Source organism: Oncorhynchus gorbuscha, linkage group LG01 (genome assembly GCF_021184085.1).
Source record: "Oncorhynchus gorbuscha isolate QuinsamMale2020 ecotype Even-year linkage group LG01, OgorEven_v1.0, whole genome shotgun sequence".
Classification (NCBI taxonomy): Eukaryota; Metazoa; Chordata; class Actinopteri; order Salmoniformes; family Salmonidae; genus Oncorhynchus; species Oncorhynchus gorbuscha.
The window spans coordinates 81,200,461-81,217,141 of NC_060173.1; the positions used below are offsets into that span (position 1 = coordinate 81,200,461).

General features: G+C 41.4%; 2 protein-coding genes across 4 annotated transcripts in view; one reads left to right on the plus strand and one right to left on the minus strand.

The window, feature by feature from the left end:
- The first annotated feature begins 7,561 nt into the window (after window positions 1-7,561).
- On the plus strand, window positions 7,562-12,666 carry LOC124043419. Its single transcript, XM_046362017.1, has 5 exons — window positions 7,562-8,205; window positions 8,840-8,991; window positions 9,221-9,359; window positions 9,491-9,645; window positions 11,697-12,666. Exons 1-5 carry the CDS (start codon window positions 8,151-8,153, stop codon window positions 11,823-11,825), a joined length of 630 nt encoding a protein of 209 aa, XP_046217973.1. The 5' UTR covers window positions 7,562-8,150; the 3' UTR covers window positions 11,826-12,666.
- A 139-nt stretch (window positions 12,667-12,805) lies between these two features.
- The window catches only part of LOC124043422 (transmembrane protein 50B-like), a 15,443-nt gene continuing 11,567 nt past the window's right edge, over window positions 12,806-16,681 (minus strand). For all 3 annotated transcript variants that reach the window (XM_046362030.1, XM_046362038.1, XM_046362047.1), the window contains 2 exons: window positions 15,954-16,011; window positions 12,806-15,528 (listed from right to left, as the gene is read on the minus strand). In XM_046362030.1, the coding sequence (XP_046217986.1) occupies window positions 15,483-15,528; window positions 15,954-16,011 (104 nt within the window). In that variant the 3' untranslated portion in view covers window positions 12,806-15,482. The remainder of the gene's footprint in view (window positions 15,529-15,953; window positions 16,012-16,681) is intronic.

Sequence of the window (16,681 nt, forward strand, 5' to 3'; positions counted from 1 at the left end):
TAAAGAGTCTTGCTGCGACCAGCGTAACAGACCAATCTAAAGACACTACACACAGATGAAATGGGAGACCACGACCAGTACATCATTGCTTTTGATCTTTCCTGTGAGCAGTGGCAGTCTTTCTGAATTCATAAAGTAGAATATTGGTCGGCCATTGGTCAACGACCAATTAGTGAGACTGCTCTCTACACAAAAACAAAACTGGAACTATAGAAGTGCAAATGAGCCGTTGTGGGGCAGTGAGCCCACAAAAGCCTGGGACTTGGTTGGAGGCAGTACAGGGTCATATTCAATAGGCACCAAAAAGAATGAAAATGGACTGAAACTGCAAGGGACTACCTGAACTTGTCCTATAAGAAACGCTTGTTTTTAGTTTTACATTGAAAAAGGAAATTCTGCTACGGTCCGCACCAATAAACCCGACCTTGTACTTACATAGATGTCAACAGATCTACCTAACTCTCTTCCTGGAGATCTACCATCCTGTTGGTATTCAGTCCAACCTTAACCTAACATATCTGATTCAACTAGTTGAGGGTCATGTTCCAGGCCCTGACCAAATTGTCAGATAATGCATTGGATCAACCAATAGTTGCATAGCACGTCATGTGAATGCCACGCCATTGGCAGTCGGGCATTAGATTGCTACACCGCTCCACTATATCACATGGGTGCCATTCCTGCCTGACTACATTGCAGACAGCTGCCACATCTCACAAAGCTTGGATAGGTGTTTAACATATCAGCTAACCACGTCATATGATATAGGAATGTAATGCCCGACAGTCGATGACGTGGCGCACAACCATTGGTTGAATCAATGCAACGTCTTCAACGTAATCAGGCAGGAACACCACCAGTATGTGGCTAGGTGATCTGTTCAACACTAGCCTTGCGTGGCCATCCTTCCAAATCTTGTTTTAGAAGTCTGGAGAAATCCAGTACAGGATTCTGGGTTTGAATGGGAGGATTTTGTTCAGACCCTTATCTAGTGCACCTATCTAACTGGTTGACAAGTTGAATACAAGTAGATGCCAATAAATCTTTAAATAATCTGAACCAATTATGTTAATATGGCATGTTATCTATCCGTTGTAATACACCCAGAGATTATGAAGCAATGAAGATCAGCTGGAACACCCCCGTGAAGATCTGCGATTCGCCCACAGGCTAGCAATGCAACCGCAGCAGCCTAGCAATGTCAGTAAAGCTGTGCCAGTGTCAGAAAAGTCAGCTGGGCCACGAGTTGCCGGAGCTCGTTCAAAGATCACGTTTAAAACTACCCTTTAAATGTTTTTATTAATTTTGGAGCTGCAAATGCAATGCTCACTTATAATTTATGAATTACCATTTAACTTCATATAGCGGGCAAGGGAGTTGTGGTTGTCGGCCATGCTGGAATTGTGATATTGCTTTATTGTGTCATTGTCTGTACAGTATAGCTACACATGCTGGAATTGTGGTCTTGCTTTGTTGTGTCATTGTCTGTACAGTACAGCTACACCACGAAATGAAACGAAGATTTGAACTTTCTGACCAACTAGTGGGTCAGGGGCGCCCCATTTTCTGATTGATATTGCTTGATTTCTGATGATAGTTGTCAATTATATTGACGGATTGCAATTGTATGGGCTGGTACTGAACACTTCCAAAACAAAGGTCATGTGGTTTGGTAAGAAGAATGCCCCTAATCTCACAGGTGTGATTACTACCTCCTGAGGGTTTAGAGCTTGAGGTAGTCACCTCATACAAGTACTTGGGAGTATGGCTAGACGGTACACTGACTGTCCTTCTCTCAGCACATATCAAAGCTGCAGGCTAAAGTTAAATCTAGATTTGGTTTCCTCTATCGTAATCGCTCCTCTTTCACCCCAGCTGCCAAACTAACCCTGATTCAGATGACCATCCTACCCCTGCTAGATTACGGAGACGTCATTTATGGACCGGCAGGTAAGGTTGCTCTCGAACGGCGAGATGTTCTTCACCATTCGGCCATCAGACTTGCCACCAATGCTCCTTATACGACACATCACTGCACTCTATACTCCTCTGTAAACTGGTCATCTCTGTATACCCGTCGCAAGACCCACTGTTGATGTTTATTTATAAAACCCTCTTAGACCCCAGTCCCCCCTATCTGAGATACCTACTCATCCTCTACATACAACACCCTTTCTGCCAGTCACATTCTGTTAAAGGTCCCAAAAAGCACACACATCCCTGGATCGCTCCTCTTTTCAGTTCGCTGCAGCTAGCGACAGGAACAAGCTGCAAAAAACACTCATTCTGGACAGTTTTATCTCCATCTCTTCATTCAAAGACTCAATCATGGACACTTTTACCGACAGTTGTGGCTGCTTTGTATGATGTATTGTTGCCTCTACATTCTTGCCCTTTGTGTTGTTGTCTGTGCCCAATAATGTTTGTACCATGTTTTGTGCTGCTGCCATGTTGTGTTGCTACCATGTTGTTGTCATGATGTGTTGTCACCATGATGTGTTTTCATGTGTTGCTTCCATGCTGTTGTTGTCTTAGGTCTCTCTGTATGCAGTGTCGTGGTGTCTCTCTAGTCATGATGTCTGTTTTGTCCTATATTTTTATTTTCTATTTTTGGTGGTAGAAAAAAAACGGTGGTTATTTTCTTTGTATTTTCTTATACCAGATCTATTGTGTTATATTCTCCTACATTCAATTAACATTTCCACAAACTTCAAAGTGTTTCGTTTCAAATGGTACCAAGAATATGCATATCCTTGGTTCAGGGCCTGAGCGACAGGCAGTTAGATTTGGGTATGTCATTTAGGTGAACATTTTTTTTTAAAGGGGGCTATCCCTTCAACACACTTGGCAGAGAAATCATGTAAAAGTCATTAAGTTTATTTGCCATCGTCTGTTGTTGTTTTCTGGTTGGAGTCCTATTAGTGGTGGATTTTATTGTTAACCCTTGTCAGTCCTTAAATACTATCCATTCTAAGCTGGTTTGCTGCCCAATTCTACAAGAGTAATTATATTGAGCCAAACACAAGTTTCTTGTCATTGAGTTATAATAATCAAACATAGATTCATTTGGTCAATGAAAAACCGGTAGGGTGTTTGCTGCCCAATTATACAACAGTAATCATAATTATTTGTAATAAATGAAAAACGGGTAGACTTAACTAATGTCAAAATTACCTTTATTTTAATATTTTGGCTATGTGCCTCAAACACACACACACACACACAACAACAACATCAACAACCATCTTTTACAGCATTTGCTTCTAAAAATGTGTACGTGGGAATAAAGTTTGACAAACCACCAATCACCAGGGACCTCACAATAACATGTCACAATATTTAGGTACCGATACGATATGTATCGCGATTCGATACAGGGATTCGATGTTCGAAACATTTTTCTCACTTTTTGTCTGCCACATCGGGACAAGAGAGACCCATGAGAAAACAAGTTTTGATCAGTCATGGTAATGCAAGAAACATCGCACAGAAGGCCTCTTTCATGATTTCTTTCTGGCTTTCATTATTGTCATGATGCCATGCCAAGCTAGAATTTGTACATTGTATTGGCATAAATGTCAAGTGTACAAAAAGAGGTCTGTGAAGAGCGGTGGGTTCCTTTAGGATTCAGATTAGGCGTAGATGCTTGTAATGTCCAACTGGTTTAGTCAGGATGATAACACTGACATAACATCATGACACCCCTCCAAGTCAACATCTACAGTACCTCCTCATGTATACTCCAAATGCCATTCTGTTTGGGGTGTACCTTGTTAGATGAATATCTCATATTAAAATGCCCTCTTTCATAATTTCATTCTGTCTTTCATTATTGTCCTACATGACAAGTTTGAATGCTTTTCACGTTGGAAACCATCTAACCAGGCGAAACATTTATGAGTGATTTTAAGAGTCCATCTATCATTACTTGTGCCGTTCGTTTTCATGAGAATACCGATTAAATTATATTATATTGAGCCAAACACAAGTTGATTGTCATCATCTGATGATCGTCAAATAGATGCTATGATAATATAAAATAGATGCTATAATAATCAAACATAGATTTATTGGTAAATGAAAAACCGGTAGGGTGTTTGCTGCCCAATTATATAACAGTAATTATTATTATTATTATTTGTAATAAATGAAGAACTGGTAGAAGACTAATAACTGATGTCAAAATGAATTTTATTTTAATAATTAGGCTATAAGTGAGGTGTTCATTCTGTGTTTTGTTAATATTCAAATGACACAGTATGATTCTCTCCAAGTCTTGTCTCACATGGTCGGTAACTGCCCAATAAAAACGTGTTAAGAAACTTAAAAAAACACGTTCAATCAAAACCTGCTAACCAATTACAGAGCGCTGGTGTACCGCCTATGGATGTTGAGCCTCCTACTTCTGTTGACACGCCCACTTTCGGACACTTCCGTTTGCATTTACCCATACATTAAATCTTGCTCTAAACAAAGTACCTTTCCATAAGTTTGGAGAGCATTTCCCCTAACCCTAACCCTCTCTTTTCCTAACCTTAACCCAGTCTCCTAACCGGCTACGTTAATTATCCTAGCCTGCTGCGTAAGTTTTTGTAGTTGCGTTTATAGCGAAAGTGATCAATTGCACTAGTCAAATGAATACCCATCACTCCTGTGTTCTAATGGCACGTTGTGTTAGATAATCCAAATGTATCATTTGAAAAGTCTAATTGATCATTAGAAAACCCTTTTGCAATTATGTTAGGACAGCTGAAAACTGTAGTCCTGCTTAAAGAAGCAATGAAACTGGCCTTCTTTAGAGTAGTTGAGTATCTGGAGCATCAGCATTTGTGGGATCGATTACAAGCTCAAAATGGCCAGAAACAAATAACTTTCTTCTGAAACTCGTCAGTCTATTCTTGTTCTGAGAAATGAAGGATATTCCATGTGAGATATTGCCAAGAAACTGAAGATCTCATACAATGCTGTGTACTACTTCTGTAGCTCAGTTGGTAGAGCATGGCGCTTGTAACGCCAGGGTAGTGGGTTCGATCCCCGGGACCACCCATACGTAGAATGTATGCACACATGACTGTAAGTCGCTTTGGATAAAAGCGTCTGCTAAATGGCATATATTATTATTATTATTACTCCCTCCACAGAACAGCGCAAACTGGCCCTAATCAGAATAGAAAGAGGAGTGGGAGGCCACATTGCACAACTAAGTACATTAGAGTGTCTAGTTTGAGAAACAGATGCCTCACAAGTCCTCAACTGGCAACTTCATTAAATAGTACCCTCAAAACACCAGTCTCAACGTCAACAGTGAAGAGGTGACTGGCCTTCTAGACACAGTTGCAAAGAAAAAGCCATATCTCAGACTGGCCAATAGAAAGAAAAGATTAAGATGGGCAAAATAATACAGCCACTGGACAGAGGAAGATTGGAAAAAAAGTTTTATGGACAGACTAATCTAAATTTCAAGTGTTCAGATCACAAAGAAGAACATTCGTGATACGCAGAAAAAATGAAAAGATGCTGGAGGAGTGCTTGACACCATCTGTCAAGCATGGTGGAGACAATGCGATGGTCTGGGGTGCTTGGTGGTGGTAAAGTGGGAGATTTGTACAGGGAAAAGGGGACCTTGAGGAAGGAAGGCTATCACTCCATTTTGCAACGCCATGCCATACCCTGTGGACGGCACTTAATTGGAGCCAATTTCCTCCTACAACAGGACAATGACCCAAAGCACAGCTACAAACTATGCAATACCTATTTGGGAAGAAACAGTCAGCTGGTATTCTGTCTATAATGGAGTAGCCAGCCCAGTCACCGGATCTCAACCTTATTGAGCTGTTGTGGGAGCAGCTTGACCATATGGTATGTAAGAAGTGCCCATCAAACCAATCCAATTTGTGGGAGGTGCTTCAGGAAGCATGGGGTGAAATCTCTTCAGATTATCTCAACAAATTGACAACTAGGATGCCTAAAGTCTGCAAGGTTGTAATTGCTGAAAATTGAGGATTCTTTGACGAAAACAAAGTTTGAAGGACACAATTATTATTCCAATTCAAAATCATTATTTATAGCCTTGTCAACGTCTTGACTATATTTCCTATTCATATTTATGTATGTTTTCATGGAAAACAAGGACATTTCTAAGTGTCCCCAAACTTTTGAACAGTAGTGTATATATATATATTTAACTGATCTGCTGCCGACTTTTAGGCAGTGAGCAGGTTGTTACTGAGTGACTGGGTTAGTGAATGAATGTTGGGGAGGGCCAGAGAGGTTACTGAGTGACTGGGTGAGTGAATGAATGTTGGGGAGGGCCAGAGAGGTGGGTGCGTTGAGAGCACTGGTTGAGAGTGCTGCAACAGAGGCAGCTGAGTCAAGGAGCCAGAACACATCGCGCGCACAACGTGACACCGTTTTATCAGTTGTAGGTCGGCTATTTAGATTTGGTCGAGACACCCTTTTTCCATAAAACATATTAACGCGCTAGAACTGATATAACTGAGACAAGGCATTGGAAAATGGTTTTAGGCGCACGAGATCTCTTTAGATAAATTCGCTCAGAGGTGGTTTGAAGTAAACGTCTACCTTTCTTATGGATACCGTATCAAGCTTAGGGTTTTACTCATGCTCAGTTCTAGGGTCTAGTTTTAGGTTCTGGAGCGCTATGGAAGTTATGGAACTCCCTCGCGTGCTTCTGTTATGGGAAAAAGTTCACAATGCAAATGACATTAAATGTGGAGAATGATAGGCTACATTTGCATCAGTTGGCCATCAAGTGGGCTATTCATTTATATGCCATTGTAGGCTACTGTAGCCTACCATTTGATACAGTACAATAGATATTCTGAATTGATGATCTCACTGGAGTCATTGCAAATCAATTTGTGCCACTTGTGTAGCCTACCTGGAGCTGGCAAACGAATTTAATAACTTGTCTATAACTCATTTTTTGTTGTTGTAGCCTTGTGTTATTATGCAATTGTTAATGGCCATGTTTAGTTAATTAAATGGGAAGTTATCGATTGTGATCACGATCACAGCTCTATCGCGAATGTATCCTTCTCCACATTTAAATGTCAGTTTAATATTGGACTTTTCCATTAAATTCGATGTTGGCCTTCAGGGGCTACAGGCTACCGGCATCTAGCTCAGCAAAGTTTAATTGCAATTTTAGTCAGTAGCCTATGCCTATTGAAATAGCAAGTCAATCTCGAAAATAGGCAATTTATTATGGTTTGTAGTCTTAAAATCTGGCACATAATGAAGGCACAACTGCCAGAAAATATCCGTTCGTTTTTTGAGATCTTCTGTCCAATTTTTATCACTCAAACTCTCCCGTTGGATTTATCTATAGTTATGCAGATGCACAAATTTTTATTCATTTAATAAGCAATAAGTCACGATGGTTTGTGGTATATGGCCAATATACAGCCAAGGGCTGTTCTTACGCATATATTATGCGTTATTGCTATTATAAACTGGTTACCAACGTAATTAGAACAGTAAAAAGAAATGGTTGAATAGCGGACTGTGTACCATGGGAATCACTTTTTACTATTCTAATTACATTGTTAATCAGTTTATAGCAATAAGGCTCCACAGGGGTTTGTGGTACATGTTGAAAGAACAGCCCTTAGCCGTGGTGTATTGGCCATATACCACACCTCATAAGACCGTATTGTTTAATCATAGCAGTCAAAACAAGTTACATCGATATCCATTGATGGAAAATGATCTGGAGAGTTTAATAAGGTCGATTTATATTTTCTCTTTCGAAATATTCTTAAAGTTTAAAAAATATATTATTTCGATGAAAAACCGAATTGTACTTCTTTAAAAATGGCGTAGACATTCCTTCTTAATTAGCTCGATAACGTTAAGAAAAAGGGTTTCATGGATTAACCTGGAAACTCCCAATGCTGCAAACTATTTTGGGGGGGATTTTTCAGGCTTTGTGGGCGGGTTTTCCGGGGTTATTGTTTAGCCCTAGAGTTTCCCTGGATTTGGCAACACCGCTTCCCGGTCGTAGCTGTGTTGAAGTGACGTGAACATAGTTTTTCTCAATTGCACGTAGGTTTCGATATAATGCTAGTCACAATGTAGTGATGTATAAGGTTATGCTGCCGTCGCATATAGCTCACTGATCGAGTAAAATGTGTCTGAAATATGTTTTGTCGTTTTGGGCACTCTGTCAAGTCATCAAACAAGGTAAAACACTTTTTTTCTCCCTTGGATTATTCCTCACTCTTTATTTTCGATTTGAAGGCTAGGCTACTCTTATTCATGTTTGTGAGTAGCTAGTAAGCGGGCTATGACTTCCTTATCTATCATAAAACCATGAAAATGTTATTTTACTAGCTATAAATGCCAATAGACATTCCTGGATGTATTAGACTTCACGTAGCAGACAATACCAACACTGCAACACTGTTTTGGGGAGATGGGATAATTTTTCTTGTGTTAAAGGCACATTTTTAGCAAGGATGGTGAATTACAGGTCAGAACATATCACAGAACGTTATGCCACTTCTCCTGATCATGTGACCAGAGACACTGACACAGGCACTGATGAACATAGGCCTGTGGGTCTATCAAACAATATCCTGTTGGGTCTATCAAACAACTGATCCGTTCCAGGAGCCATGAGCCTGTAGTCATGGGAACGGATCAGTTCACTTCACTCCTGATAAACTTGATACAATTGGAGCTGACCTGCTTTATTTCATGTCCAAGGCATTCTCTGCTACATCAGAAGGCCAGCACACTGGAAGAAGTGTGGTTTGGTTACAAAGCTTGACCAACTGTATTTAAACTCATGTTTTCACCACCCCTCTCTCTCTAGCCCACCCAGCTGATTCCTGCAGCCCTGTAGTCCAGATCAAACCCCAGGCAGGATTCCTGATGGTCAACATTGGGGGAAACTGTCTTTGGGAGGAACATGGGGACCATTGTCATTACGTGGTCAACTATGGTAGAGAGGGGGAGAAGCTCAAAGTGAGTGGCATGGGTAGCCAGGCCTTTTATCCAACACAGCACCGAAACACCTAATTCATCCAAGGTCTTGACAATTATTTGGCAGGATATCTGGTATTTTAGTGCTGGAACAAAAAGCCTGCTCACCCTGCATCTCTGTAGGACTAGGTTTGGTGACAACCACTGCTGTAAGGTGATATGTGTGGTCAGAGATGAGTTGATGTGCCTTTCTCTACTCTTGTTTTACCAGGAGTATGTCTCCAAATCCCCTGAGACCCTCCAAGGTCTGGAGATTGGGGGGAGGTACTGTGTACAGGTCCGCTATGTCTGTTACCACAACCCCTTCGGAACCTCTAGCCCCCTACAGTGTGTATCCATCCCAGAGTCAGGTGAGGCTCAACCAGTTTTTCTTTGTACGAATTGACTTGCCGTTACCATAATCTTATCCTCTGTTAACACTTCACCTAGTAACTAATCATGCCACCTTTCTCTCTTGCTCTTTCTTTATCTTCCTGTACAGAAAGGACAAGGCATATTTGGATTGTGGCTATCAGTGTGACCCTTACCATCCTGTTGGGATTCTTGGTAGTGGGCCTTGCGTTCATCTACAGGCACCATGAGAAAATTAAACAGTTCCTTCAACCCCCACTACAGCTACCAGACCACTATCGTGAGGTATGTCTATGTCCTGTGAAACTAAATGTTTCATGTGATAACAGGATCTGGTCATCAGGGTATATGTCAAATTTGCTGCATTTATTTTCAGCAAACTTAACATGTGTAAATATTTGTATGAACAAAACGAGATTCAACAACTGAGACATAAACTGAACAAGTTCCACAGACACGTGACTAATAGAAATGGAAGAATGTGTCCCTGAACAAATGGGTCAAAATCAAAACTAACAGTCAGTATATGGTGTGGCCACCAGCTGCATTAAGTACTGCAGTGCATCTCCTCCTCATGGACTGCACCAGATTTGCCTGTTCTTGCTGTGAGATGTTACCCCACTCTTCCACCAAGGTATCTGCGAGTTCCCGGACATTTCTGGGGGTAATGGCCCTAGCCCTCACCCTCTGATCCAACAGGTCCCAGACGTGCTCAATGGGATTGAGATCCGGGCTCTTCACTGGCCATGGCAGAACACTGACATTCCTGTCTTGCGGGAAATCCCGCACAGAACGAGCAGTATGGCTGGTGGCATTGTCATGCTGGAGGGTCATGTCAGGATGAGCCTGCAGGAAGGGTACCACATGAGGGAGGAGGATGTCTTCCCTGTAACGCACAGCATTGAGATTGCCTGCAATGACAACAAGCTCAGTCCAATGATGCTGTGACATACCGCCCCAGACCATGACGGACCCACCACCACCTGATTGATCCCGCTCCAGAGTGCAGGCCTCTGTGTAACGGTTATTCCTTAGACGATAAACGCAAATCCGACCATCACCCCTGGTGAGACAAAATCACGACTCGTCAGTGTAGAGCACTTTTTTGCCAGTCCAGCAACGGTGGCTTTGTGCCCATAGGCAACGTTGTTGCCGGTGTTGTCTGGTGAGGACCTGCCTTACAACAGGCCTACAAGCCCTCAGTCCAGCCTCTCTCAGCTTATTGCAGACAGTCTGAGCACTGATGGAGGGTTTGTGCGTTCCTGGTGTAACTTTTTCTCCGTTTTTTTTGCCATCCTGTACCTGTCCCGCAGGTGTGATGTTCGGATGTACCGATCCTGTGCAGGTGTTGTTACACGTGGTCTGCCACTGCGAGGACGATCAGCTGTCCGTCCTGTCTCCCTGTAGCGCCGTCTTAGGCGTCTCACAGTACAGACATTGCAATTTATTGCCCTGGCCACATCTGCAGTCCTCATGCCTCCTTGCAGCATGCCTAAGGCACGTTCACGCAGATGAGCAGGGACCCTGGGCATCTTTCTTTTGGAGTTTTGTCAGTCAGTAGAAAGGTGTGTCTTTAGTGTCCTAAGTTTTCATAACTGTGACCTTAATTGCCTACTGTCTACAAGCTGTTAGTGTCTTAACGACCGTTCCACAGGTACATGTACATTAATTGTTTATGGTTCATTGAAAAAGCATGGCAGACAGTTTTCTTTTGCTGAGTTTAATATCTCAATATTCTTTCATTCCCCTCTAACACCTATTATTTAGTGTGAGACACCTATTAAATGGAACTCCCCTGCTTAAATAAAATATATTACCTTGTCCGAGCCAGAATGTCCCATAGGGCAGGAGCCTGTCTCCTGTTTCTGTAGTTTGAGGCACCTTGATGTACAAGTATTTTTTTTTCTATTTAACTAGGCAAGTCAGTTCAGAACAAATTCTTATTTTCAAAGACGGCCTACCAGAAGGCAAAGGCCTTCTGCGGGGATGGGGACTGGGATTTAAGAAATATATGACAAAACACACATCACGACAAGAGAGACACCACAACACTACATGAGAGACCTAAGACAACATAGCATGGCAGCAACACATGAGAACACAGCATGGTTGCAACACATGACAACATGGTAGCAACACAACATCGTAGCAGCACAAAACATGGTACAATTATTATTGGACACAGAGAACAGCACAAAGGGAAAGAAGGTAGAGGCAACAATACATCACACGAAGCAGCCACAACTGTCAGTGAGTGTCCATGATTGAGTCTTTAAAGTAGCTTACATCTCCTGGGCTAAACTCTTAACAACGTTCATGATTGGTTCATTTTCCAGTACCTATCAGGGGACTTCCCCCAGCAGGCACTGTCCATCACAAGAACAACCAGGGCCTGTGAAGAAAGCCACGATCTCATCTCCATCGCCTGCTGTGAAGAGGACCAGTCTGACAGAGAACAGGACTAATTCACCTACTGAACTGGAGTCATCCTCTGGCCCTTTAGATCATTACCCGTGATCCATTGATCCTGTGACTTTAGACATGAGCCTTTCACACTCACTGAGGTTTTAAGATGAACTTGATAACGTCAGTAGATTAACTGTAGTAGGCCTATGACTGTTTACACTCTGAAGCCCTTGCTTGCATCAGCTACAACAAACATTGCGTTTGATCATAACTATTTTACAAGAATCTGGGAACTTCTCTTGCCATGTTAGTATGCTCTGCTGCAGAGGACAGAGACAGGTGCATATGGCTCGCTAATTAGACCTACCCAGTAATGATTCATTTGATAATTTGACATGCGTCCTTGGGCCAGGACTTTCATGTAACATTTTGGCTGTTTAGTAATGGGATTACTATGTTCAACTGTGTATATCACACTATTTCTTCAGTTTTTTTTACTGAACATATTAGACAAGTACTAGTGAAGTAGCAAGGTTAAGGCACATATTGTAATTTACTAATCAATGAAATTACAGTGAGGTATACATGGTCAAAAGTTGGCTGAGGGGCTGTATTAAAACAGACATAGGACAAGTTCTTGAGACTTATCTATGCTTGCACTTTATATGAAAATTTACCTCTAGCATTATATTGATTGAATGTATTAACTTTTTCTGTTGTATTACTTTATGCTAAAACTGTTCAAGTCAAGGTGAAATTGGAAAAGTGTGTGTGTTACATTGACTTTTGTTTTTGACTCTAAAAATGAATATTCTACATTGATGTGAAAGTGCCAGGGCTTTGACCCACAAATGATTTGATACGGGGTTTAAATAAATGAACACACAAATGAACACACCATTTTGATGTTGCCTCAATTTCTCTTCCTGTTTTCCAGCATGAACAAGCAAAGCAAATGTAGACTAGAATAACGCAACCACATTCATCAACATACATACTCTTTCAAGAGGCAATTCAACATAGCATTAAACATCCAAACTTTACATTTAAAAAATTGTTTTTATTGAAGCAGATTATGTGACCATTTACTCCACGTCTGTCGTTAGATTTGAACAGAGGAAGTCAATGATCAAGGACAGAGAACTACTACAAAACGCTTGATGAATCAGTACCCCGTAACACTTCCCCTTTTCACAAATTGAAAGTGGTTATTTTGGGGGGGTATAATAGCATATATATAACCCATTGAAACACTTCATAATGACCTCTCATTCACTGGTTGTAGCTCATTCACATCCAGATCGACAGATTCATGTCATTAGCATTGGATGCTTAGCAGACGACATGAAAATTTCAGATAAGTCAAAAGTCATCTGTGTTTACTTCTCTTGGAAGTCAAGAACCAACCAATCACGCTGCATCTGTCAATGCTACTCAAAAATACTTTTCCCATAAGGATTTCACACCTACATTTCCTTCTGTTAATGTTAGCTACATTGGGGACTTGAGTTTTTTTTTTATCAACTTCCTCCAGCTAGAGGAAGTTGAGTTCAGACCGTATCTGGTCAACTACTCACCACCAGACAAAAACATTATCTCCAGCTACCGATCTCCAATTTACGGATCTCGATCAGCCATATTCATCCACCTCAACACTGACCTGACGCCAAATCCTTATAATAATGACTTCCAAATTTGTTCCCTTCTTAAAAATACATAGCTAGCACAGCCCTGGTGCTTCAGATTGACATGTATTTTTTTTAAACAGGTGAAGAGGGTGAGAACCAGGGCAGTCTTTCTCACATGGCTGCTAAATGGAACAGCTATCACACAAAAGGGATGAAGTAGTCGATAGCAACACTAGAAAAAGGAGCCACCTGTCTACTACCATACATGCTTGACCCTTTTCTTCAGCTATTGGCTTGAATATTGGCGTAAATGGTTATTACGGAGCTGATACGCCCCAGCATGCTTTGGGCTGGCTGATGCAAATTGCTATTGTGACATCATGCTCATACCCCTTCTTTATCTACTTAAGCATTTTTAAGATGCAGGGTAGGCCCGCTATAGCACAATCTGTGGGGTAGTAGTGTAGTATACATAATAGTATTGGATTCAGATGCAGGATCTCACTGTACCTAAACTAGTGCTATTTTGGATGGGAACTCGATATGTAGAAAACAGAAACATTGTTTAAATGGGCGAAGGGAACTTTGCTATGATAATGACGACCGTTACAAGGTTACCTTTGTTCATATAAAGATACTTTGTCACTTTCTGAATGGAACGACAATAGAAAGAAAAATGCTTCGGACCTCAAAAAATAAAACAGACTTCAAAAATGACAAATCCTGAGACAGAACGACAGCTAGCCCATTTAAAACAAACAGGAACTGATCGTAGTTTGAAGCAGACAAATTTCCCATAAATGCTTTGCTTAAAATATATATGGCTTCCCATAAACGCTTTGATATAATCCAGTGCATGTGATAAAAGTGATAGATAACAGCTTGCTAAAATAGAATTTAGAGCAGATCAATCAAAAAACTTTTGTTCCCAGTGATAACATGTGCTCTTAGAGGTCTCCACCTGTACCCAAATACCAGACACCCGTTCCCTGGACCATCCAGAATTCTAAATATCACGGGTCTTAGTCGAATCTAATGGTCATGGGCATGTGTCAATTTTAAGTGACTTGACCGGTGGGACCCGTACCGATCCGAACGCGACTGCTGCAGGAGAGAGAAAATTAGAAATTGTATAATTTATGCTGCTGCTCTTGCTTTTCATAATATTGGCGCGTGAAGCTTGTTGTTGTTGGCCAATCATAAGTCATCCATGTGGCAATAGGCTACAGTCATAGAGCCTCCGTGTGGCCGCAGCCTCAATTGGCCGGTTTGATGCAGTCAAGACAGGTACTACGTAATCATATTTGATGATAAATAACCTAGATATACCAGCTATTAGTCTACTATAGCGAGAGGTGGCTTGGTTGGTTGCGGTCTGTAGTCTCTCTCTCTCGCTCCTCCACCTCATCACTCGCTCACTCACAGTAACCACGAACACACAGCAGGCACGGCCCCTGCTAGAGTGGCACCTATCTCTCCCTCACGCTTTATCAGCTCCAGTTAATAAAGTAGCCTTTTCTGCTGCTTGCCTCACTCGGATCGGACCGGGTCTGGATTGATGGTCTATACGGAACGGGTCTCTATATTAAAAAAATATTTATGCATATCCGGTCTGGGTAGAAAATCCCCAGGTTCAAACTTTTTGGATGGTGAAGGCCTCTAGCTCTTACAATATACGTATTTACATAAATAAAGAAATGTCATGATTACATTTGACAAAGTGTGAATTTTCCCACCGTCTATCAACATAGTGTTACGACACTGTAAAACTGTTTTAGTCAAAAGTATAAATCTAATGTCAAGTATGTGAATACGGCTGAACTTCAGGGCCCAGTTATGGGATGATAAGCGGAGGAAAACAAATAGATACTCGGCAGAGGCTAGTTTGACACAGTACATTACTCCAATGTCCATAGGTAGGCGTATAATGGTAATACATATGCCAATATGTAGAACATTGTAGATGAGAGCTGAGTAGTGTTAGTCAGTTGGCCTTGACTCTGGTAAAAAAAAAAAACAATAGTACCCCAGTGAGTGAATGTGTGTGTGTTGGGGAGATGGGGTTAGGGATGTACTATGCAGAGAGCTCTAAGCCCACAAATCCTCAGTTCGTCCAAACTTGTAGATCAGCGTGCTATAAAAAAAGGGGGAAAAAAAAGAGAAAAACACGTAAGCTTTCACATTGTACTTTCACAAATTGTCCATAATATACATGCAGTAATCGTGGAATAATAGTTTTGGACAATCATTTTTGTGGTCCACTGTAGATTAGTTGGTAGAGCACGGCTCTTGCAACGCCAGGTAAGTGGGTTCGATTCTCAGGACCACACGTACGTTAAAAAATATATATATATGAACATGACTAAGTCGATTTGGATCAAAAAAAACATCTGCTAAATGGCATATATTACTGATCTGGACCAAAAAAACTGCATCCTGATGAAAGGGCACATAGTTACTCTCATTTCCTGGTTTCCTCTTGTCTGACAATAGAGTGATACGTAACACCAGACAAGGTCCATCAAACTACACTTTTATCAACGTCTTCGGCGTACTTACCTGAAAAATATCAAAGCGTTCTGAAAGAACACTGCCAGTCCTGGATACACGTCTTTTTCTACAAAGAAAAAGGGGGGAGGGAGAAAAGAGAAAAAGGCCATTAGTATAAAAATGTTAAAAAAGAAGAGAGCTGGGCAGCACATAAAGACCAACTACTGAAACCCATTTCAACCCCAGGCTGATAGAAAAATACACATGGCTTACCGAAAACTATTATTTGGATTCTTCAAAAAACGTAACCAGCAGATAATACCTTCCTAGTCAAACCATTTCATCAAGAGCAGGGGAGGATCTCAGCCTCCTCCAACCTGACTAAAAGCAATATGGAATACAGAGGTAATGAGCTCTAAACATAGACTATACTCCCACACCACTACCTCTACCATCTGAATTAATGAGAGAGAGAGAGAGACTTTTCTATTATGTAGCCAGTCCCAACAGGGTGAACAGGAGAGATAATGAAGGGTTGTACTGTTCAGGTGTAAGACTGTGACCAGAAATAATTACTGAAAAGGATGAAGTCAGGAAATATGGTGGCTGATGGCGGTGGTTGCTAACGCGGAATACTGAGGGAGAAGAAGAAGTGGGCGAAGAAGTGGGGGGCTGCAGAGCACAAGGGAGAGACTGTAAAAGAGGAGTCAGTGGCATGGTGATTGAAACCAACCATCCAGAGTGAATGTGGGCAAATGGGTTTCAGCTCTATCTCACTATCTGTGGCAGGATGGTGA

What these genes read in the sequence shown, in the direction of transcription:
- LOC124043419 (XM_046362017.1), top strand. Translation starts at nt 8,151, where the DNA reads ATGTGTCTGAAATATGTTTTGTCGTTTTGGGCACTCTGTCAAGTCATC. An exon ending in CTGTCAAGTCATCAAACAAG is followed by an intron (nt 8,206 to 8,839) that starts GTAAAACACTTT and finishes CTCTCTCTCTAG; the next exon opens with CCCACCCAGCTGATTCCTGC. An exon ending in TGTATCCATCCCAGAGTCAG is followed by an intron (nt 9,360 to 9,490) that starts GTGAGGCTCAAC and finishes CTTCCTGTACAG; the next exon opens with AAAGGACAAGGCATATTTGG.